The 23100-nt window shown below is 53.1% G+C and overlaps 1 protein-coding gene across 1 annotated transcript in view; it reads left to right on the top strand.

Moving 5' to 3' along the window:
* The first annotated feature begins 2140 nt into the window (after positions 1-2140).
* The window catches only part of ATP13A1 (ATPase 13A1), a 47724-nt gene continuing 26764 nt past the window's right edge, over positions 2141-23100 (top strand). The window contains exons 1-9 of the mRNA XM_075577772.1: positions 2141-2514; positions 5134-5223; positions 7932-8122; positions 10184-10256; positions 13160-13315; positions 13803-13872; positions 15286-15392; positions 16227-16356; positions 17486-17658. Of these exons, the coding sequence (XP_075433887.1) occupies positions 2236-2514; positions 5134-5223; positions 7932-8122; positions 10184-10256; positions 13160-13315; positions 13803-13872; positions 15286-15392; positions 16227-16356; positions 17486-17658 (1269 nt within the window). The 5' untranslated portion in view covers positions 2141-2235. The remainder of the gene's footprint in view (positions 2515-5133; positions 5224-7931; positions 8123-10183; positions 10257-13159; positions 13316-13802; positions 13873-15285; positions 15393-16226; positions 16357-17485; positions 17659-23100) is intronic.

Consider the following 23100-nt stretch of genomic DNA (forward strand, 5'->3'; position numbering starts at 1 on the left):
ACGTGCCTCAGTGCCCTGACAGCTACATCCCTAACGTGCCTCAGTGCCCTGACAGTGACATCCCTAGCGTGCCTCAGTGCCCTGACAGTGACATCCCTAGCGTGCCTCAGTGCCCTGACAGTGACATCCCTAACGTGCCTCAGTGCCGTGACAGTGACATCCCTAGCGTGCCTCAGTACCCTGACAGTGACACCCCTAGCGTGCCTCAGTGCCCCGACAGCTACATCCCTAGCGTGCCTCAGTGCCCCGACAGCTACATCCCTAACGTGCCTCAGTGCCCCGACAGTGACACCCCTAGCGTGCCTCAGTGCCCTGACAGTGACACCCCTAGCGTGCCTCAGTGCCGACAGTGACACCCCTAGCGTGCCTCAGTGCCCTGACAGTGACACCCCTAACGTGCCTCAGTGCCCTGACAGTGACATCCCTAACGTGCCTCAGTGCCCTGACAGTGACATCCCTAGCGTGCCTCAGTGCCCTGACAGTGACATCCCTAGCGTGCCTCAGTGCCCTGACAGTGACATCCCTAACGTGCCTCAGTGCCGTGACAGTGACATCCCTAGCGTGCCTCAGTACCCTGACAGTGACACCCCTAGCGTGCCTCAGTGCCCCGACAGCTACATCCCTAACGTGCCTCAGTGCCCCGACAGTGACACCCCTAGCGTGCCTCAGTACCCTGACAGTGACACCCCTAGCGTGCCTCAGTGCCCCGACAGCTACATCCCTAGCGTGCCTCAGTGCCCTGACAGTGACACCCCTAGCGTGCCTCAGTGCCGACAGTGACACCCCTAGCGTGCCTCAGTGCCCTGACAGTGACACCCCTAACGTGCCTCAGTGCCCTGACAGTGACATCCCTAACGTGCCTCAGTGCCGTGACAGTGACATCCCTAACGTGCCTCAGTGCCCTGACAGTGACACCCCTAACGTGCCTCAGTACCCTGACAGCGACACCCCTAGCGTGCCTCAGTGCCCTGACAGTGACATCCCTAACGTGCCAACGTGCCTCAGTGCCCTGACAGTGACATCCCTAGCGTGCCTCAGTGCCCTGACAGTGACATCCCTAACGTGCCTCAGTGCCCTGACAGTGACATCCCTAACGTGCCTCAGTGCCCTGACAGTGACATCCCTAGCGTGCCTCAGTGCCCTGACAGTGACATCCCTAGCGTGCCTCAGTGCCCTGACAGCGACATCCCTAACGTGCCTCAGTACCCTGACAGTGACATCCCTAACGTGCCTCAGTGCCCTGACAGTGACATCCCTAACGTGCCTCAGTGCCCTGACAGTGACTTCCCTAACGTGCCTCAGTGCCCTGACAGTGACATCCCTAGCGTGCCTCAGTACCCTGACAGTGACATCCCTAACGTGCCTCAGTGCCCTGACAGTGACATCCCTAGCGTGCCTCAGTGCCCTGACAGTGCCATCCCTAACGTGCCTCAGTGCCCTGACAGTGACATCCCTAACGTGCCTCAGTGCCCTGACAGTGACATCCCTAGCGTGCCTCAGTACCCTGACAGTGACATCCCTAACGTGCCTCAGTGCCCTGACAGTGACATCCCTAGCGTGCCTCAGTGCCCTGACAGTGACATCCCTAACGTGCCTCAGTGCCCTGACAGTGACATCCCTAGCGTGCCTCAGTGCCGACAGTGACACCCCTAGCGTGCCTCAGTGCCCTGACAGTGACATCCCTAACGTGCCTCAGTGCCCTGACAGTGACATCCCTAACGTGCCTCAGTGCCCTGACAGTGACACCCGTAGCGTGCCTCAGTGCCATCCCTAGCGTGCCTCAGTGCCTTGACAGTGACACCCCTAACGTGCTTCAGTTCCGACAGTGACATCCCTAACGTGCCCTGACAGCGACACCCCTAGCGTGCCTCAGTGCCCTGACTGTGGCACCCCTAGCGTGTATCAGTGCCTACAGTGACATCACTTGCGTGCCTCAGTGCCCTCACAGTGACACCACCTAGCGTGCCTCAGTGCCCTGACAATGACATCCCTAGCGAGCCTCAGTGCCCTGACAGTGACGTGTTCAGTGACACCCCTTCCGTTTTCTCGCTCAGGCCCATGGGAAGAGAAACACAAGCCAGGCACCATGACGTCAGCGCGCCGCCACGCAGAAACCTGGCAGCGAAGTACCCGGAAGTCCGCTGCTCTCGGAGGGAGAGGGGCCTCCCTCTCTAGGCGGAAGCTCGGGTTGCCAGGGCGAGCGCTGACGCAAGCGGAAGTGTCACGGAAGAGGTAATGGCGGCGGTGGTGAGTGAGGCCGGCTCCCCGGTGCAGGACGAGCTGGTCCGCTCGGTGACCCTGTACCGCCGCCGGCCCCGGCTCCTCAGCGGCACCGTGCTGCCCTTCGCCCTGCTCTACCCGACCTGGCTGTACGCCTGGACCGCGGTGTACGGGACGTCCGAGTACCCGGAGGCTGGGCTCATCACCCTGGCTGTCCTCGGGCTCGTGCACGTGCTCACCGTGCTGACCGGGCTGTGGTCCGTGCACGCGCACTGCGCGCTCACCTGCACCAAGGTCAGTAATTGGGGGGGGGGGGGGGGGGATATGGGGGTCAGGTGATGTTGCTGAGGTCAATTGGGGGTCATGGTGGGTCAAGTAATACCAGAGAGGTCTCATGTGGGGGTTGATCAGCTAATCAAAAGTCTAATGTTAGAATGGGGAACTTGTGACTGTCGCTGACCGGTCCAATGAGGGGGGGGGGGGTGGGTATGGTGACAGCCATTGACGCATCCTATGTTGGGGGTGAGTCTGGTGACGGTTGCTGATGGGCCCAATGGGGTGTGGGAGAGTCTAATGGCGGTCACTGACGTGTCCATTGGGGGATTGGGGGTGAGTCTATTGACGGTCGCTGATGGGTCCAATGGGGGGGAGAGTCTTGGCAGTCGCTGACGCGTCCAATGGGGGGGTTGAATCGGGTGACTGTGGCTGACGTGTCCAATGGGGCGGTGAGTCGGATGACAGTTGCTGATGAGTCCAATGTGGGGGTGAGTCTGGTGATGGCCATTGACGCCTCCAATGCAGGGGAGAGGGAGTTTGGTGATAGGTACTGACAATCTAATGAGGGGGGGGGGATGAGTCTGGAGACGGCCATTGACGCGTCCAATGGGGGTTGGTGAGTCTGGCTATTATCGTTGACACGTGCAATGGGGGTGGGTGAATTTGGTGACGGTCGCTTACGAGTCCAATTGGGGTGTGTGTGGTGATGACCATTGACGCATCCAGTGGGCGGTGAGTCTGGTGACGGTCGCTGGTGGGTCCGTGTGTGGGATATGGGGTCTGGTGATGATGCTGAGGTCAATTGCTGGTCATGGTGGGTCAAGTAATGCCAGAGAGATTTCGTGGGGTAGTCAGCTGATGACATTGGGTCATGTCTAAAATTGGAATTGGGGCCTGTTCATGGAAGGTAACGGGTCCAATGGGGGGAGTGTGTGAGTGGTAACGGGTCCAATAGGGGGGAGTGTCTGGTGACGGTCGCTGACGTGCCCAATGGGGGGGTGGAGCGGCAGTCTGGTGGCGGCCAATGACGTGTCCAGTGTTGTGGGGGGGGGGGGGAGGGGGAATGAATCTGCTGACGGGTCCAATGGGGGAAATTAGTCTGGTTACGGCCATTGGTGTCTCCAATGTTGGAGACGGAGTGGAGGGGTGATTCTTGTGACGGTCACTGATGGGTCCAATGAGGCAGGGTGGGAGTAGGAGTGGTAGTGGGGGGAGGGGGGTTATGTAAGTCTGGCGATGGTTGCTGACTGGTCCAGTGGGGGGATGGTTGTTATGGTGACGGTCGCTGACTGGTTCAGCAGGGGGTGGGTAGGGTCTGATGACCATCGCTGAATGGTTGGCTTGATGCTATTAGTGGTATACTGAAGTAAAGGGATGAGTGGGTGCTGTCTAAGGGCCGAGCATCTCAAGGATTAGGTGACGCATAACTTAATTACCAGGGTAATGAGGCATTTCAGTTGACTGGTAATATTGCTCCTTCTGGCTCATGTAATGTCATTCGTAGAATACAGAAGTATAGGGTGAACCGCTCCAATGGGATATTGTGACACATAAGGTAATGAGGCACCTCCAATTGATAGGTGACATCTGTAGTGGGCCATTGATGTTCTGTTTAGGGTTCGGAGATGAGCTGTTAACATCAAACAGTGACATGTCACCTTGGGGTCAGGTGGCACGTGATGTCATTACCAGACCAGTGTCCCCTACGGTTAATTAGTAAGTGCTGTGAGGCTCCTCAAGAGTCACGTGAGGCCACGAATGTACATGAGCTGGTGACTAAAGGAACCTCGGGTGACCTCAATACCAGGGCTATAGGGCACCTCAGATGACCGGTTCTTGGCAGGGATATGGCGACCCTTCAATGTAAGTCAGTAGGGCAACCGGAGCACAGGTGATGTCGGCTTCAATGCCATTTGACATCTCTAGTGACTGGGGTGGGGGTTAGACGACAGGTTACTTGTAGATCAATGAGGTGACGGGTGATGTCACTTTCAGGGGAGATGCTGTTATTATTCTCAGACATTCCCTGGGTCATCAGTAGGGTATCACACAGTGGGGCATCACACAGTGGGACCTCTCACAGTGGGGCCTCTCACAGTGGGGCCTCTCACAGTGGGGCCTCTCACAGTGGGGCCTCTCACAGTGGGGCCTCTCACAGTGGGGCCTCTCACAGTGGGGCCTCTCACAGTGGGGCCTCTCACAGTGGGGCCTCTCACAGTGGGGCCTCTCACAGTGGGACATCTCACAGTGGGACATCTCACAGTGGGACATCTCACAGTGGGACATCTCACAGTGGGACATCTCACAGTGGGACATCTCACAGTGGGACATCTCACAGTGGGACATCTCACAGTGGGACATCTCACAGTGGGACATCTCACAGTGGGACATCTCACAGTGGGACATCTCACATCGGGACATCACACATCGTCTGCAGTATAACGTGCTTGTGTTGCGGAGTACAAATGCATTATCCTTTGGGGTCTTGCGTAATGGTGAACACTAAAAACTGCCAGAAATCCTGGTTTTTGCTTTTGACCACTACAAGTTGCAGTTAGCCGTGTATTTTTAACCCTTGTACTGCCCTCAAAGCGGTTAAAACCACCCCAGAACGTACTCCTGATCTTCTTCTTTCAGGAGCCGAACCCTCACAAAGCAACGTTGGCCAAGGTTGTGCCGACGCCAAACAACGGGTCTGCAGAGCTGGTGCCGCTGGTTCAGGAGCAGGTCAGGACCGGTCTGTTGGTGTTTCAGAGAGATGGATTCATGTCGCTTTGATCAAACTATCGGTTCCTTTGTACCTTGCAAAAAATCACCATGATGTCGGCGTGTGTGCATCTGTCTATATGTATCTGTGTCTGTGTGTATCTATATCTATGTGTCTGTGTCTGTGTGCATCTGTCTATATGTATCTGTGTCTGTGTGCATCTGTCTATATGTATCTGTGTCTGTGTGTATCTATATCTATATATATATCTATAGCTCGCTAGCTCTCTTGGAATCCAGTGGAGTTACAATTTGTTCCCCCAACGATAGTCATTTCTTCTTGCTCTGTTATTTTGTGTGTGTGTGTATGTATGTATGTATGTATATATTATATATATGTGTGTGTGTGTGTGTGTGTATATATGTGTGTGTGTGTGTATATATATGTGTGTGTGTGTGTATGTATGTATGTATGTATGTATTTATATTTTATTAAAAAATGAATAGACTATGCCGCTCTGTGGCTAATGAAATGCTTTTATTTGTGCGAGCTTTCGAATTACACTGGTCTCTTCTTCCGGCGATGTTACATTGAATGAAGCAAGAAAGGTCTTTACTTAAAAACAGTGCAACTTGGAATGTATCTGACTAGAGCCTATCCCTCCCCCTTGTGCAGTAGGCACAGCATGCATATATATTTATATATAACAATAGCAGGCATGCCAAGCCACACCTTGGAGTGCCTGCTTCTGTGTTTATATGTATATACACACATACATACACAACACACCAACCCACCCGGTGTGTTTATAACAGATGCACCCAGACCGAATCTTATGTTTTGCCTCAGTCACTTTTATTGAGTAGGTTTTTTTCCCCGATCTCCTGTAAAGCAGATAGTCCCCCGGAGCTGACCCGCTGACCTGGGAGGGGTCTCATATTGTGACTGAGTTTGAAGCAGGGGAGCCTGTTATGTTTTGTACCAATTTTCTTGGAAGGGAATTTCATGATTGGGTTTCCATAGGTTGGTGTCCCACTCCTGGGGGGACTGCTTGTAGGCTTAGGTCTTCGGGGTCTTTGACGCGTCCTCCGTCAGGATTCAGAACGTCCGTCTCTTCCTCCCTTCGGCCAAAAGGCCTGCAAGAACGTCCAAGTCTTTGCCGTTTTCCCTCCGAAGAGGGACGGTGACTAGCCGTAGTGCGTGGGTCGTGCCGGAGCACCCCTACCCCGATGGGCCGGGGCGGGTTGAAAAATGTCGTCGTCGTCCCCCTTAGCCAGAAGGCCCAGGAACGACGTGAATGAGGAAAGTAAATCCTTGGCATCAAGGGTCCAATGCTGGGAAACTGTTCCACGTACCAGTGTGTAGCTGCGTTAGGGCCTCACCTTACCCACTGTGAGCTTCACACAGACGGTAGGGTACTAAGAGCCCCCCTCCCCTGGGACTTCTCCAGCCGGGCTGCATGGATCCAAGATATTTGGGGCTGATCCCACCTCTCGATCAGGCCAAAGGACTGGAGAAGTCACAGAGGGGGGTGTTCTTAGTACAGACTGGATGCACACAACACTTTAAGGATATTGATGCAAAAGTCCAAAGGGAAATCGTCGAACTTTCCACAGGAAAATCTATAAGATAAAAGCAAAAATCACACACTCCATAGTGTAAAACTGTAAAAATCATGCACAAGAGGACAATATAAGATCGCATGTCAGAGCGACACGGAGTCCTGCTTTAAACTGTTGTTTATTTGGCTTGCATACCTATGCGTAGGACCAAAATATGTTTACTGAAAACAAGGGTACCTGTTGTTGCAATATCTGACAGGACCATCTGAACTCAAACTAGTCTGGGCAGCCAGCATGCAGGTTTCGTCTTCCGCTTGATATGTTATGTAGAGGAAGCAGCAGGGGTGGAAGCCATAGTAGCAGACTGATTTTATTTCCTTTTTAAATATTATTTCAATATCACAAGTCAATAGAGATTAGGGAAGATCGTACAGCGAAAAAGTTCCAATCATATCAAAACATATTCATACATAATATTACAACGGTAAATTAGCTTGAAAAAAGACGTATGCCTTTGCTGATTTGTAACAATGGTGTGACACACACACACACACTTATATTGATCTGTCATTAGGTCACTTTCATCCTATGTAGTACTGACCGTATAAACCACTAAACATGTCTGGTCTCTTTACGCCTATGTCGGACTGACCCTTTAACCAAGTCACTGTCATTGGGTCACTTTGCTTCTACGTGGGACTGACCCTTCAACCCACTAAACACGTCCCTGTCATTAGGTCACTTTGCTCCTACGTGGGATGGACTCTTTAACTCATTAAACACGTCCCTGTCATTAGGTCACTTTGCTCCTACGTGGGATGGAATCTTTAACTCATTAAACACGTCCCTGTCATTAGGTCACTTTGCTCCTACGTGGGATGGACTCTTTAACTCATTAAACACGTCCCTGTCATTAGGTCACTTTGCTCCTACGTGGGATGGAATCTTTAACTCATTAAACACGTCCCTGTCATTAGGTCACTTTGCACCTATGTCGGACTGACCCTTGAAACAATCGAACTGATCACTGTCATTAGGTCACTTTGCTCCTAAGTGGGATTGACCCGTGAAATCTATTAAATAGGTTACTGTCATTAAGTTAACCTGGTTCTACACGGCATTGCACTTGTAACTCCGCTTCTGCTCTAACACCCCTCTCCCCTCAGCAAGAAGATGGGCAGGAGACGCTTTCCTTCGAATTCCAGAAGATCAAGTATTCGTACGACGCTGAGGAGAAGAAAGGCTTTCTCCCTGTGGCGTTCCCCGTGGAGTGTCCCCTCTCCCACTACCAGAGCGCCAAGGGCTACCAAGAGGACGCCGACATTAAATCTGCTGAGAAGAAATACGGAATAAACAAGTAGGTGACATTTAATGCAGCAGTTAAAGCTGCTGTATTTTTATTTATTTTCCCCTTTAATGTGTGCATCTCTAGAATCCACACAATGATAAGTAATTAGCGAAGTTGCCGACCGATGCGTTCCCCTGTGATCGATCGGTGAAGATTCGGCTCGTGGTTCACTAAATGGCTGTCAGTGCAGCAGGAGAGGACCCAGGACGCAAAGTTCTGTGGGGAAGATCATGTGACCAGGCAGTCACTAGATACAATGGGTGCACTGCTAGAGAGTGGGCAGGGCTCAAAAAGGTTCGTGCCAGAGCCTGTTTCAGACGAGGAAGGGGGTGTGACTTTGTAAATGGTTGCTATAGAAACAGAAAAATGCTTGTTACAGTATAATACATTAAAAATGTAATTCAGAGTTGTTTAAAAAGAAACAAAAATGCTACAAGTATTTTCACATAGTACAGAACTGATTTAAAAAAAAAAAGAAACACATGTAGGATATTGCTTGGTCTGCAGCTTTAACGCCAATGAGGGCCGAGTCGTCATCGGCGCGAATGGAAGCTTTTTTTTTAAGCCGATTTACATTGCGTCTGACCTTGAATTAGCCTCGGCCTCCAATTGTCAAGGGCAGTCTACACCCCAGTTAAGAATACCGTGAATCGGGAAGTTTTCATGTCAGGTGATAAACTGTTCGTGCGGTTTAACATATCGGGACAGGATTATATACCCATCAAATAATCCAGTGAGCTCACCCAAAGTACCGGATTCCCTCTGAGCCGACGTGCCCTGGGTTCTCCGGCTCTCTGCTGTCACCTCCCATTTGATGTCGTGTCGCTCTGCCTGTGACATTTGGTGACAGCAGGAGAAGGGTTAATTGAAGCCAGTGTGATTTCTGAATTGGTTTCTTTAGCAGTGACGTATCCCCAGTGTGTTGCAGTATCGCTGCTGATATTTCATCTAGTTCTATCCCGTCTTCCATTTGGAGGAGGGAAAGTGCGGTGACATGGTAGATGGAATTCAAGTGACTCGGAAGCCATTTTGTCTGTGCGGAATCCATTTTGACGTGTCAGATGCGTTAGAAATCCGTTTTGTAAGGAAATTGTGAAATTGACTGAAAAGGTAATAGAAAGTGATACGACGTTGCAGCTCTCTATTGCCCGCCAAAGCGAGCCGGATTCCGCGGCCATTTTGTGTCCACTGGGCAAGGTCGCACAACTGCTCGTAGCCGAGATCCAAGTGGTTCCTGGAGGCCAGGGGACCACGGATCACTTAAATCTTCCCCCTGCACCCCTCTACCCCCCTGCCCCCCCGGGACTAGACGTTTAATATGAAGCAAGAGTTGCTTTTCCCTTCAGTAGAGGTGGGATTCGAATATCAAAGCAACAGTATGAAAGGAGTTACACTGCAGAGCACTTTCCCTTTCCGTTAAGAATATGATTGTAAGCTCTCCGGGGCAGGGATTTCCCCCTTCCTACTGTCTGATCTAATTTGTTGCATGTAATTCCCTGTACAGGATTATCACGCTCGCAAAACGCCATGTGTATGTGTATATTTATGTATGTGTATGTGTGTATGTATGTGTATGTATATATGTGTGTGTGTGTGTGTGTGTGTGTGTGTGTGTGTGTGTGTGTGTACACACACATATACACACACACATATACACACATACACATATACACACATACACATATACACACATACACATATACACACACATATACACACATACACATACATATACACACACACATATACACACACACATATACACACACACATATACACACACACATATACACACACATATACACACATACACATACACACACACACACACACACACACACACACATACATACACACATACACACACACACATACACACATACACACACACACATACACACACACACATACACACACACATATACACATACATATACACACACACACACATACGCACACACACATATGCACACACGCGCACACATATGCACACACACACGCGCACACACACACACATACACGATGCAAAGTATGACTGGAAATATAACGGTGTCTCTTACTTCCCCACAGGGCGGAGATGGTGGTTCCTGATTTCTTACATCTGTTTAAGGAGCGAGCGATCGCCCCCTTCTTTGTTTTCCAGGTAAAATCTTAGTGCACACGTTGCTTTGAAATGCCGCCCGCTGTATTTTCTTTCAGAGAATAGGAACATGGTTGAAAATCTTTTGCAGTTGTGTTATCTTCCAACAGTACCCTCCTTTTCTTCTGCTATTAGCATTTGTGTCAAATATAGCAAATGCAAATAAAACTTGTGAGCACATTCACCTGTCTCAGACAGTTCTGCAGCGCTGCTTTTCCCCCTTATCTCTTGGCAAACAGTGCTTCCACTGCAGCAAGGGATTCTGGGAAATGACGTGCAAAAGAGCAAACAATGTCACCTTTTGGCTTCTTATCCATTTTAACATGGATCCTTATAAGTTTATTACACAGCTTTTCAGCACAGCATGGGTTAAAGAAGTGCACAGCCAGTGACCCTACTCACAGACAGCTTTTTTTTAAATGTATTTTTTATTCCCTTCGCGGTGAACTCGAGCCGTTTCAGGGGCTTGGTTGCTTTTGCTTGAGACTGTCCTCCCGAAGTCGAACAAGTCCTGTTACTGCTCCCAGGGATCTTCAGTCTGATGCCCAAGAAGGTCCCGAGGATTTCTTGTCGCCGTCCTCCGTCAAGGTTCTGGACATCCTCCTCTTACTTTCTTCGGCCAGAAAGGCCCGCAAGAAAGTCCAAGACTTTGGTGTTTGGCCGGAGCCTACTCGCCCGGGTCGTTTTCTCTCCGAAGAGAGACGGTGACGAGCCGTGCATAACTGCATCTCCCCCCGCACACACAAACACAAAGAAAGTGCTATGTGTAAAGTGGGTGCTACAGCGACCATAGCAGGACACCAAGTGCTGCGTGTCTGTGCCGGAGCACCCCAGCCCCGATGGGCCAGGCGGGTTAAAAAATGTTGTCTCTCCTTAGCCAGAAGACCAAGGACCGACGTGAATGAGGGAAGTAAATCCGTAGAATCAAGGGTCCAATGCTGGGAACTGTTCCACGTACCAGTGTGTAGCTGCGTTAGGGCCTCACACAGACGGTACTGTACTAAGAACCCCCCTCTGTGACTTCTCCAGCCGGGGTGCATGGACCCAAGAAAATCTTGGGCTCACCTCACCTCTCGATCAGGCCAGAGGACCAAATGTGTGCCACTGTCCACCCTACTCCTGCGCCACAGGTAGAATAGACACTACACTTAATGTTAGCCAGATGGCTGAGAAGTGATTAAGAACTCTAGAAATGATCCCTGAAAGTATAGACGGCTGTTTTGACCTTTTGGGTCTCATCAGTGTGAGGCTGGTTATACTGGCTCAGCCATGTGAAGCTGGAAGTGGCTACAACCAGACCCAAAACAAGTTATGGCGAGTTAAAAAAACAAAACAAACTTCCACCGTGCAGTGAATAAAAATATCACTTGTGAGCAAATTCCTGTGTCTCCGGCAGATCCTCAAACCTGCCTTTCCCCCTTATCTCTCGGCATGCAAATCTTCTCCTGCAGCCCAGGGATTCTGGGTAATGACATGCAAATGAGCAGGAGACGACAAATGCGGTCGCCACGGGGCGACTGCATTTTGTCCGCTGTCGACTGCATACCTGCGGCGGCGTCTCCTTCTGCAAATTCTTCTTTTCCCCCTTGCAGCTTCAGTTAAAATGGCTGCGCGGCGTCAAACGACTGACTTTTGGGGGGGGGGGACGACGAGTGGGTTTTTGCCCAGTTTGTCGAGCCCTGCAAATGAGCACACCGCGTGTCACTTTTTGCTACAAGTCAATAGGTGTTATTTGGATGCTTTTGTCTCTTTGATGGTATATTATAAATGGCATTTTTTTCTAGGCCTCTGAATAGGGGAGTGTTTATCAATCAGGTGTTTTCATTACCTTTTTAATAACACCCTGCCACTATCACAAAGCCAGTAGAGATATGGGGAATGCCTGTGCCAACTCTTCAATAATTTTTTTTTTTTTTTAAGTTTACCGTTTTACAACAAAATATAAATTTTGTTTGCATCTGAGGTAACATTATTATAACGTAACATATGTATGTAACAAAGTGCAAATTAAGAGACAAAACAACAGGGTGGGGGTTTTTCTCTCTCAAAGTTTGATAATTGTGGACGGGGCGAGAATTTGTTGTTTGTGCCAACTCTTGTTGAACACTTTTTCTAACGAAAGAGAGCAGCCAGAGGCCATCAAACCCCTCCCAGGTCTTGGTTCCCAATAGACGAACTAACAAACTTTAAAAAAATAATACTTGGTCTTTGAATTGGGTAAAAAGGCATCAACCAGATGTGACCCCTTAAACATGTCACTCCCAGGAGGTAGAGGTGAAAGGTTTTCTACTGACTTCTATCACGCAGACACGCGCATACATAGGCACACACGCATACATAGGCAGGCACACGTGCATACACAGGCAAACGCGTACGCAGACACAGGCAGGCACACCGCATGTGCATACACAGCCACACGCATATGCAGACACAGGCAGGCACACAAGCATACACAGGCACAGGTGCACGCATACTCAGGCAGGCACACGTGCAGACACAGGCACACACATACGCAGACACAGGCAGGCATATGTAGACGCAGGCACACGCGCATACACAGGCACACGCATACATACTCAATTTAGGTAAGTAAGTTCAAAATGAAAAAAAAAAATTATGTGAGCCATGGCAGTTTCATGGCCAAGATATAACTGGTTGATTTTTATTTATTTAAGGTATGTTAATGTGACATGCACTCTGCATTTGTAATTTGCAAGTGCCATACATTATTTTAATTTATTGGTATTTATATTCAACATTGTGAATATTTGTCAACACCTGTCATGTATTATGTTCACAAGCAATAAAGACGTGTAAAAAACCCCAAAATAAAACAAACCCCATGCCAGTGTGGCAGACAACCTTGTTTACAAGACGCTGAAGTAACGTCCCTGTGTTACCCGCAGGTGTTCTGCGTGGGGCTCTGGTGCCTGGATGAGTACTGGTATTACAGCGTGTTCACGCTCTTCATGCTGGTGGCGTTCGAGGCCTCCCTTGTCCAACAGCAGATGAGGAACCTGTCGGAGATCAGGAAGATGGGGAACAAGCCGTACATGATACAGGTTAGAGGGAGGCGGCTGTCTGTGGCATGTACCGAAGTCTGAGGGGAGGCCAGGAGAGGTGTTTACCTACGTTTGTGTGTGAGTGCGTGTGTGTGTGTGTGTGTGTGTGTATGTGTGTGTGTGTGTATATATGTTTGTGTGTGTGTGTGTATATATGTTTGTGTGTGTGTGTGTATATATATATATATGTGTGTGTGTGTGTGTGTGTGTATATATATGTGTGTGTGTGTGTGTGTGTGTGTGTGTGTGTGTGTGTGTGTATTTATCTGTCTCTCTCGATTTATATCTATTTCTCTCGATCTATATCTCTCGATCTAGATATCTCTCTCTCTCGATCTGTGTATGTATGAATTAATAGTTGTTTTTTTATATATGCATTATGGGACTACATTTGCACCGATCTTTAATGATGAACATAATTGTAAACATGGCGTGTCATAGGAGGGGCTCCAGCTGGGGTTGCGTGAGTGAAAATGTCGTTCCTTAGGTGTATAGAAACCGGAAATGGAGGCCGATCTCCAGCGATGAAATTCTGCCGGGAGATATCGTATCCATAGGTAAAAAAAAAAAAACGTTTCTTCCGTCTTGTTCTAGCTGCTTATGGTACAAGATAATAATAATTCCTCAATCTATTATCATCGCTTATTTGTAAAGCGCCAACAGATACTACAGCGCGGTACAGTGTGTAGAGAGTGACATCCCATAAGGACAAACGAGCGCCAACAGATACAGAAGGTAATGAGGGCCACTGCTCCTAAACGCTTACAATGGAGAAGAGATACTTGGACACAGGAGGGGGAGCTCAACTTCGACTGTCCCTTTCACCACAAGATACCGGAGACCTACAGTATTGCATGTAAAATAGTCCTCTCTGAGTGACCGACCGACAGAACGGACCTAGGGGCCCATTGGGACATGGTACAGCGATAAGGAAGAAGGTAGAAATAGCTGCACTCTTGGTGTCCAAAAGATCCTCAGATCTTAGATTCACATGAAGGAGGGTGAACTTTGTGCCCCGAAACGTTGTGCTGTTGCTGGTCTCGTCGGAATACAAATAAACAATCTGAAGGTCTTTTGAAGGTCACGAAGAGTGCGTATTTCTCCTTTATCGCCGTAACATGGTGCTGGTGTGGGGAATCCCGTCATGACGCGTAAACATTATTGGAATAATGGGAGTGCAGGGACAGTACTAATCTTTTCCATTAGGACATGGTGACAAAGGAAGGAGGGTAACCATGGCGCACACATTGTGTCCCTCTCACTTCAGAGGGATATAAAAAGGGACGCTATGGGGCATGAAGTCTGACCCTTCCACCACAGACGTGTCTCAGTCTGTCCTGCCCACTGCAGGGTGACGGGGACAGACAATGTGTGGCTCAATCAGAAAAAACATTAATGTACGAGTTGTATTTTAGATTATAGCAACTAAAAATATCATTCACATTCACGTGTCTGACAGATCTGCAGTGCTGCTTTCACTCATTACCTATTGGCAAACAATGCTTCCACAACCGCCAGGGATTCTGGGTAATGACATGCAAATGAGCACACACACTCACCTTTTGCTCCAAATGCATTATAACATGGGTCCCTATAAGCGTACGCCTGCTGTATTGCACAGCTTTTTCTGCACAGCCTGGGATACAGAAGTGCAGAACCAGTAACCCTACTATCAGGCGGCTATTACGACCTTTTGGGTCTCATCCGTGTGAGGCGGGTTATATATTTGAGATATTAGAGACTTAAAAATGACACGTCGGCATTTTGTGAGCATTTGTAGCATCTGTACTGTCCTGTCCTGTGTAATCCTCTATCTAATGACCTTCCCTTACGTGGAAAGAGGGATACACTGTGACAAAACGGACTCGGCAGCTGCGGTGACATGAGCAAAGCCGACACGGCACGGCCACCAGTGGGAGATTCTTGGGCTGCACGGCAATGTCGGTAATTGTACTGTTTCCCGATCGCAGGCCGGTCAGCGAGTGAGAATTTGGTTCCTTGCGACGTGCTGCTGCTTCGAGGGCGCTGCATAGTGGATGAGGCCATGCTGACGGGGGAATCCGTCCCTCAGATGAAGGTGAGGTGTTTTTCATAGAGCATCAGTGCTACGTTGTCAGGCAGACTGCTCCTACCTACGACTGACCTGACCTGTTAACGCAAAGTGTCCTATGGTGACTTGGTCAATGGGGCAGTCCTCACTGACATTGACAGGGATGGGTTGAAGGGTCAGTCCCACGTAGGAGGGAAGTGACCTTATGACAGGGACGTGTTTAATGGGTTAAAGCAGGTGTGCGCAAACTGGGGGGCGCAAGATTTGCTAGGGGTGGACGCGGCGGATACAGAGGCCCTGTGCGCTTCCCCAGGGCATTTAACTTAACATCCCTTACCTGCTACCAGCCGGGTCTTCGGCGACACGTCGCCATGGCAACGCACATCAAATAATGCTGCGGGGTCACATGACTTGCGCCGGGTCGTAGGAGAGGGGGGGTTGGCGTGAGCGCTGGGGCTGCGAGGCAGGGGGGGCTCAGGTCCAAAACTTTGCGCACCCCTGGGTTAAAGGGTCAATCCCACGTAGGGGCAAAGTGACCTAATGATAGGGACGTGTGTAATGGCTTAAGGGGTTAGTCTCGCGTAGGAGCCAAGTTACCTAATGAGAGGGACGGGTTAAAGGGTCAGTCCATGATCTGTTTTGAGTATGGACACCGAGTTATGAATAAACACAAATAACACAAGTATATTTACGGTGTTTTTGATGTTTACAGATTGAGGTGTCCAACGCAATCATATGCACCTTTTTAATAAGTAGATTTATACGTGTGTGTGTGTGTTGCACTTGCCACCCACAATGATTTCCTAGCCCTGCCGGACCCCAGTGATGACCCTTACCTGTGCTGTCTTGTTCTCTGCGCAGGAGCCTATAGAGGAAGGGGACCCAGAGCATGTGCTGGATATAAACGCCGACTCCAAACTGCATATCATTTTCGGTGGCACCAAGGTCGTGCAGCATACCCCTCCCCAGAAAGCCACCAGCGGCCTCAAAGGTGGGTATCTGCATCATTACACAGGGGCAGATATAAACTGGGAGGGGGGAGACGATTGTAGGGCTGGAAGAGCAGCTCTGTGGGGATGTCACTGCCTTTGAAGTGGGTGATCCCAGTTTGAATTCTACAGTCGGCACTCTCCTGTGATCTTGGGCAAATCACTTCATCTCCCTGTAAGCTCTTTGGGGCGGGGACTTATTGTGCCAGCGCAGGGTACATTGCGACAATGGTCTTATAGGCAGTGATGTGTTTATAGAGTAAAGGATCAGTCCCTGCTGTTCTGTTTTGCAAACCTTTTTTGTCGCTCTCTCTGTCGCCCCCTCTCACCCTGTCTCGCGCTCGCTCTGCCTGTGCCGCTCGCTCTGCCTGTGCCGCTCGCTCTGCCTGTGCCGCTCGCTCTGCCTGTGCCGCTCGCTCTGCCTGTGCCGCTCGCTCTGCCTGTGCCGCTCGCTCTGCCTGTGCCGCTCGCTCTCTGCTCTTTTAAAATACCGACCTTCTATTTTTTTTATTTTATCTTTTAATGATTTTTAGAGATATTGGTTTGCTCTTTTTAGACATTCAGGGATAGAACGGTTTCTGTTCTAAAAACAATAAATAATGATTTTCATTTAGACCGTATAACAACTACATTTTAGGAAGTATTTATTATAAATTTATAATATTTTTTCATTAGTTTGTAAGAATAGCGAGCTGAGACTTGGGAGGGGTTTGATTTCCTTTGGCTGCTCTCTTTTGTTTGATGTCACTGTGTGTTCAACAAGAGTTTGCACAGACAAAACCTCCCTTCTCTCACTTTACGCTCTCTGATAAGGACCGGGATGGCTACGGGTATGGAAAACCTTTGGTTGACTAAAAAAGGTAATTTGAACAACAAAAGAAGCAAAATATGTACCTTTTATTGCACGGTTAGATTAATTTAAGCAAGCCAATTACATTGTTAAATTGCTCAGATTGTTTTTTGCCTGTCCTATGTGGGATTGCACCTTTTAAAGTCTGGATACATTTGTTAAAGGATGAAGATGACCGTGTGACGTTACCTACAACAAAATGTATTTTGTTTTTGGTGAGCTGAGGGGGATGAATGTTAGATGTTAACACCTGAGTTACTCTCTTCATGCTTCGCCCCCAGCGCTGGATAATGGGTGCGTGGCCTACGTCTTACGGACGGGATTTAACACTTCCCAGGTGAGCTATTTTTTTTTTTTTGGGGGGGGGGGGCGTTGCGTGGTCGGAAATGAAGGGTGCGGGCAGAAAAAGAAGCGCAAATTTATATCGAGTTTATCAACAGGAGAAAAGCAAAAAGTGAACGGATGAGATGTTTGCATTAAAGGGGGGATTTATCCACTTGGGCGCCAGGGGGTATATTTTGTCAGAATGGGACATTTTGGTTGTGGCCATCTCGCCGTGACCAAGTCTCTGCCGGCGTTTGGCCGCCTAGGGACCCTTTGCCACAGCCGTTCCCGCCGGCAGTTTCACCAATAAGTTAAGTTAACGTAAGGGGTTTTGGGGTAAGGGGTTAAGGTTTTTTTTAGGGTAGAGGGTATCGTTGGTATTAGGGGTTTTTAGGGTAAAGTTAGGGGCTTACCTCAGCGGCAAAGCCGCCGGTGGAGAGATGCCCTGCTGGCAGCGATTCGGTCGCGGTGCAAAACGTCTGCGGCCAAATGTCCCTAGCCTGTAATTTTGTTGGTGGTTGTCGAATGGTACAGACACTGCCACTGAAGTGGGTTAAACCGGCCTGAATCCCAGTGCCCGCTCTCCTCGTGTGCCCTGGGAAAGTCCCTTTTAATTGGGGTGCCTGGGGCGCAGACAAAGTGCAAGTTTTTGTTTAGGGCAGGGACGCACTGCGCAGGCACCTTTCCATGCACTGTGCGGGTGCGTGCGGCAATGCAGGATAAGGAAACCAAATATCTTCTTCCTCTTTTTCCTCTTCCAAGAAATAAATATTCTCCTCGTTTTCCTCCGTCAACTCTTCCTTTTCTTTCCCTTCATCCTCCTTCCGTTTTTCTTCCTCCCCCCCTCGTCGTGGTCTTCCTCCCCCCCTCGTCGTGGTCTTCCTCCCCCCCTCGTCGTGGTCTTCCTCCCCCCCTCGTCGTGGTCTTCCTCCCCCCCTCGTCGTGGTCTTCCTCCCCCCCTCGTCGTGGTCTTCCTCCCCCCCTCGTCGTGGTCTTCCTCCCCCCCTCGTCGTGGTCTTCCCCCCTCGTCGTGGTCTTCCTCCCCCCCTCGTCGTGGTCTTCCTCCCCCCCTCGTCGTGGTCTTCCTCCCCCCCTCGTCGTGGTCTTTCTCCCCCCCTCGTCGTGGTCTTCCTCCCCCCCTCGTCGTGGTCTTCCTCCCCCCCTCGTCGTGGTCTTCCTCCCCCCCTCGTCGTCGTCTTCCTCCCCCCCCTCGTCGTCGTCTTCCTCCCCCCCCTCGTCGTCGTCTTCCTCCCCCCCCCTCGTCGTCGTCTTCCTCCCCCCCCTCGTCGTCGTCTTCCTCCCCCCCCTCGTCGTCGTCTTCCTCCCCCCCTTGTCGTCGTCTTCCTCCCCCCCTTGTCGTCGTCTTCCTCCCGTCCTCGTCTTCCTCCCGTCCTCGTCATCGTCGTCTTCCTCCCGTCCTCGTCGTCGTCGTCTTCCTCCCGTCCTCGTCGTCGTCTTCCTCCCGTCCTCGTCGTCGTCTTCCTCCCCCCCTCGTCTTCCTCCCCCCCTCGTCCTCGTCTTCCTCCCCCCCTCGTCCTCGTCTTCCTCCCCCCCTCGTCCTCGTCTTCCTCCCCCCCTCGTCCTCGTCCCCCCCTCGTCCTCGTCTTCCTCCCCCCCTCGTCCTCGTCTTCCTCCCCCCCTCGTCCTCGTCTTCCTCCCCCCCTCGTCCTCGTCTTCCTCCCCCCCTCGTCCTCGTCTTCCTCCCCCCCTCGTCCTCGTCTTCCTCCCCCCCTCGTCCTCGTCTTCCTCCCCCCCTCGTCCTCGTCTTCCTCCCCCCCTCGTCCTCGTCTTCCTCCCCCCCTCGTCCTCGTCTTCCTCCCCCCCTCGTCCTCGTCTTCCTCCCCCCCTCGTCCTCGTCTTCCTCCCCCCCTCGTCCTCGTCTTCCTCCCCCCCTCGTCCTCGTCTTCCTCCCTCCCTCGTCCTCGTCTGCCTCCCCCCCCTCGTCCTCGTCTTCCTCCCCCCCTCGTCCTCGTCTTCCTCCCCCCCTCGTCCTCGTCTTCCTCCCCCCCTCGTCCTCGTCTTCCTCCCCCCCTCGTCCTCGTCTTCCTCCCCCCCTCGTCCTCGTCTTCCTCCCCCCCCTCGTCCTCGTCTTCCTCCCCCCCTCGTCCTCGTCTTCCTCCCCCCCTCGTCCTCGTCTTCCTCCCCCCCTCGTCCTCGTCTTCCTCCCCCCCTCGTCCTCGTCTTCCTCCCCCCCTCGTCCTCGTCTTCCTCCCCCCCTCGTCTTCCTCCCCCCCTCGTCTTCCTCCCCCCTCGTCTTCCTCCCCCCCTCGTCCTCGTCTTCCTCCCCCCCTCGTCTTCCTCCCCCCCCTCGTCTTCCTCCCCCCTCGTCTTCCTCCCCCCCCTCGTCTTCCTCCCCCCCTCGTCCGCGTCTTCCTCCCCCCCCGCGTCTTCCTCCCCCCCGCGTCTTCCTCCCCCCCTCGTCCGCGTCTTCCTCCCCCCCGCGTCTTCCTCCCCCCCTCGTCCGCGCGTCTTCCTCCCCCCCTCGTCTTCCTCCCCCCCTCGTCCGCGTCTTCCTCCCCCCCGCGTCTTCCTCCCCCCCTCGTCCGCGTCTTCCTCCCCCCCGCGTCTTCCTCCCCCCCTCGTCCGCGCGTCTTCCTCCCCCCCTCGTCCGCGCGTCTTCCTCCCCCCCTCGTCTTCCTCCCCCCCTCGTCCGCGTCTTCCTCCCCCCCGCGTCTTCCTCCCCCCCTCGTCCGCGTCTTCCTCCCCCCCGCGTCTTCCTCCCCCCCTCGTCCGCGCGTCTTCCTCCCCCCCTCGTCCGCGCGTCTTCCTCCCCCCCTCGTCTTCCTCCCCCCCTCGTCCGCGTCTTCCTCCCCCCCTCGTCTTCCTCCCCCCCTCGTCCGCGTCTTCCTCCCCCCCGCGTCTTCCTCCCCCCCTCGTCCGCGTCTTCCTCCCCCCCGCGTCTTCCTCCCCCCCTCGTCCGCGCGTCTTCCTCCCCCCCTCGTCCGCGCGTCTTCCTCCCCCCCTCGTCCGCGCGTCTTCCTCCCCCCCTCGTCCGCGCGTCTTCCTCCCCCCCTCGTCCGCGCGTCTTCCTCCCCCCCTCGTCCGCGCGTCTTCCTCCCCCCCTCGTCCGCGCGTCTTCCTCCCCCCCTCGTCCGCGCGTCTTCCTCCCCCCCTCGTCCGCGCGTCTTCCTCCCCCCCTCGTCCGCGCGTCTTCCTCCCCCCCTCGTCCGCGCGTCTTCCTCCCCCCCTCGTCCGCGCGTCTTCCTCCCCCCCTCGTCCGCGCGTCTTCCTCCCCCCCTCGTCCGCGCGTCTTCCTCCCCCCCTCGTCCGCGCGTCTTCCTCCCCCCCTCGTCCGCGCGTCTTCCTCCCCCCTCGTCCGCGGTTTCTCTTCCTCCCCCCCTCGTCCGCGCGTCTTCCTCCCCCCCCTCGTCCGCGCGTCTTCCTCCCCCCCTCGTCCGCGCGTCTTCCTCCCCCCCTCGTCCGCGCGTCTTCCTCCCCCCCTCGTCCGCGCGTCTTCTCCCCCCCCTCGTCCGCGCGTCTTCCTCCCCCCCTCGTCCGCGCGTCTTCCTCCCCCCCTCGTCCGCGCGTCTTCCTCCCCCCCTCGTCCGCGCGTCTTCCTCCCCCCCCTCGTCCGCGCGTCTTCCTCCCCCCCTCGTCCGCGCGTCTTCCTCCCCCCCTCGTCCGCGCGTCTTCTCCCCCCCTCGTCCGCGCGTCTTCCTCCCCCCCTCGTCCGCGCGTCTTCCTCCCCCCCTCGTCCGCGCGTCTTCCTCCCCCCCTCGTCCGCGCGTCTTCCTCCCCCCCTCGTCCGCGCGTCTTCCTCCCCCCCTCGTCCGCGCGTCTTCCTCCCCCCCTCGTCCGAGCGTCTTCCTCCCCCCCTCGTCCGCGCGTCTTCCTCCCCCCCTCGTCCGCGCGTCTTCCTCCCCCCCTCGTCCGCGCGTCTTCCTCCCCCCCTCGTCCGCGCGTCTTCCTCCCCCCCTCGTCCGCGCGTCTTCCTCCCCCCCTCGTCCGCGCGTCTTCCTCCCCCCCTCGTCCGCGCGTCTTCCTCCCCCCCTCGTCCGCGCGTCTTCCTCCCCCCCTCGTCCGCGCGTCTTCCTCCCCCCCTCGTCCGCGCGTCTTCCTCCCCCCCTCGTCCGCGCGTCTTCCTCCCCCCCTCGTCCGCGCGTCTTCCTCCCCCCCTCGTCCGCGCGTCTTCCTCCCCCCTCGTCCGCGTCTTCCTCCCCCCCTCGTCCGCGTCTTCCTCCCCCCCTCGTCCGCGTCTTCCTCCCCCCCTCGTCCGCGTCTTCCTCCCCCCCTCGTCCGCGTCTTCCTCCCCCCCTCGTCCGCGTCTTCCTCCCCCCCTCGTCCGCGTCTTCCTCCCCCCCTCGTCCGCGTCTTCCTCCCCCCCTCGTCCGCGTCTTCCTCCCCCCCTCGTCCGCGTCTTCCTCCCCCCCCTCGTCCGCGTCTTCCTCCCCCCCTCGTCCGCGTCTTCCTCCCCCCCCTCGTCCGCGTCTTCCTCCCCCCCTCGTCCGCGTCTTCCTCCCCCCCTCGTCCGCGTCTTCCTCCCCCCCTCGTCCGCGTCTTCCTCCCCCCCTCGTCCGCGTCTTCCTCCCCCCCCTCGTCCGCGTCTTCCTCCCCCCCTCGTCCGCGTCTTCCTCCCCCCCGTCCGCGTCTTCCTCCCCCCCCGCGTCTTCCTCCCCCCCCGCGTCTTCCTCCCCCCCGCGTCTTCCTCCCCCCCGCGTCTTCCTCCCCCCCTCGTCTTCCTCCCCCCCCTCGTCTTCCTCCCCCCCTCGTCCTCGTCTTCCTCCCCCCCTCGTCCTCGTCTTCCTCCCCCCCTCGTCCTCGTCTTCCTCCCCCCCTCGTCCTCGTCTTCCTCCCCCCCTCGTCCTCGTCTTCCCCCCCCCCCTCGTCCTCGTCTTCCTCCCCCCCTCGTCCTCGTCTTCCCCCCCCCCTCCCCTTGTAGTCTTCCTCCAAAGCAAAAATGACCAAAGTTTGCGTGTCGGACGGTTATTGGATTCTTTGTAGTGTTAAATACTGTAATACAGAATATTATTCCACGAATTGGGTTACTGATATAAAGACACTGCCTTCTCTCTGTCACTCTGCTAAACCACTGTGTGTGTACAGATGTTACCCCACCGATAACACAACATATTTTTTTATAATGGAAATGACTATTGAATAGTTCATTCTTTAGCACACGGGATATGTTGGAATAAACGGAGGACTTTAGAGAAAAGATATACGAACGCCAATTTCTTAGATGGTAATCGCAGGTAGTGAATGGAAAATGCCATCTCCAGGAAGATCCGGTTATCATGTAAGAAATTGGCCTACGTTTGTATACCTTTTCTGTACAGTCACCAATTTATTCCTACACTGTGTGCTAAAGAATTAACTATTTAATAGCCCTTTCATTTACAGTCAGTACTTATTATGGTGAAACATCTGTCACGTCACACAGTACAGCTCAACCCCCTATAACGCAATCAGTTACAACGCGAATCGGCTTATAGTGCGATGCATGCGTGGCTCCCAATTTTCGTATTTATGAATACTTTACAACACGATTATTGGGATCTTAAATACTTTATTGTACAATGCATACAATTGTACATCATCTCTAACGAGATCCGCTTATAACGCGATGTGATTC

This window comes from Ascaphus truei, chromosome 20 (genome assembly GCF_040206685.1).
Source record: "Ascaphus truei isolate aAscTru1 chromosome 20, aAscTru1.hap1, whole genome shotgun sequence".
Lineage (NCBI taxonomy): Eukaryota > Metazoa > Chordata > Amphibia > Anura > Ascaphidae > Ascaphus > Ascaphus truei.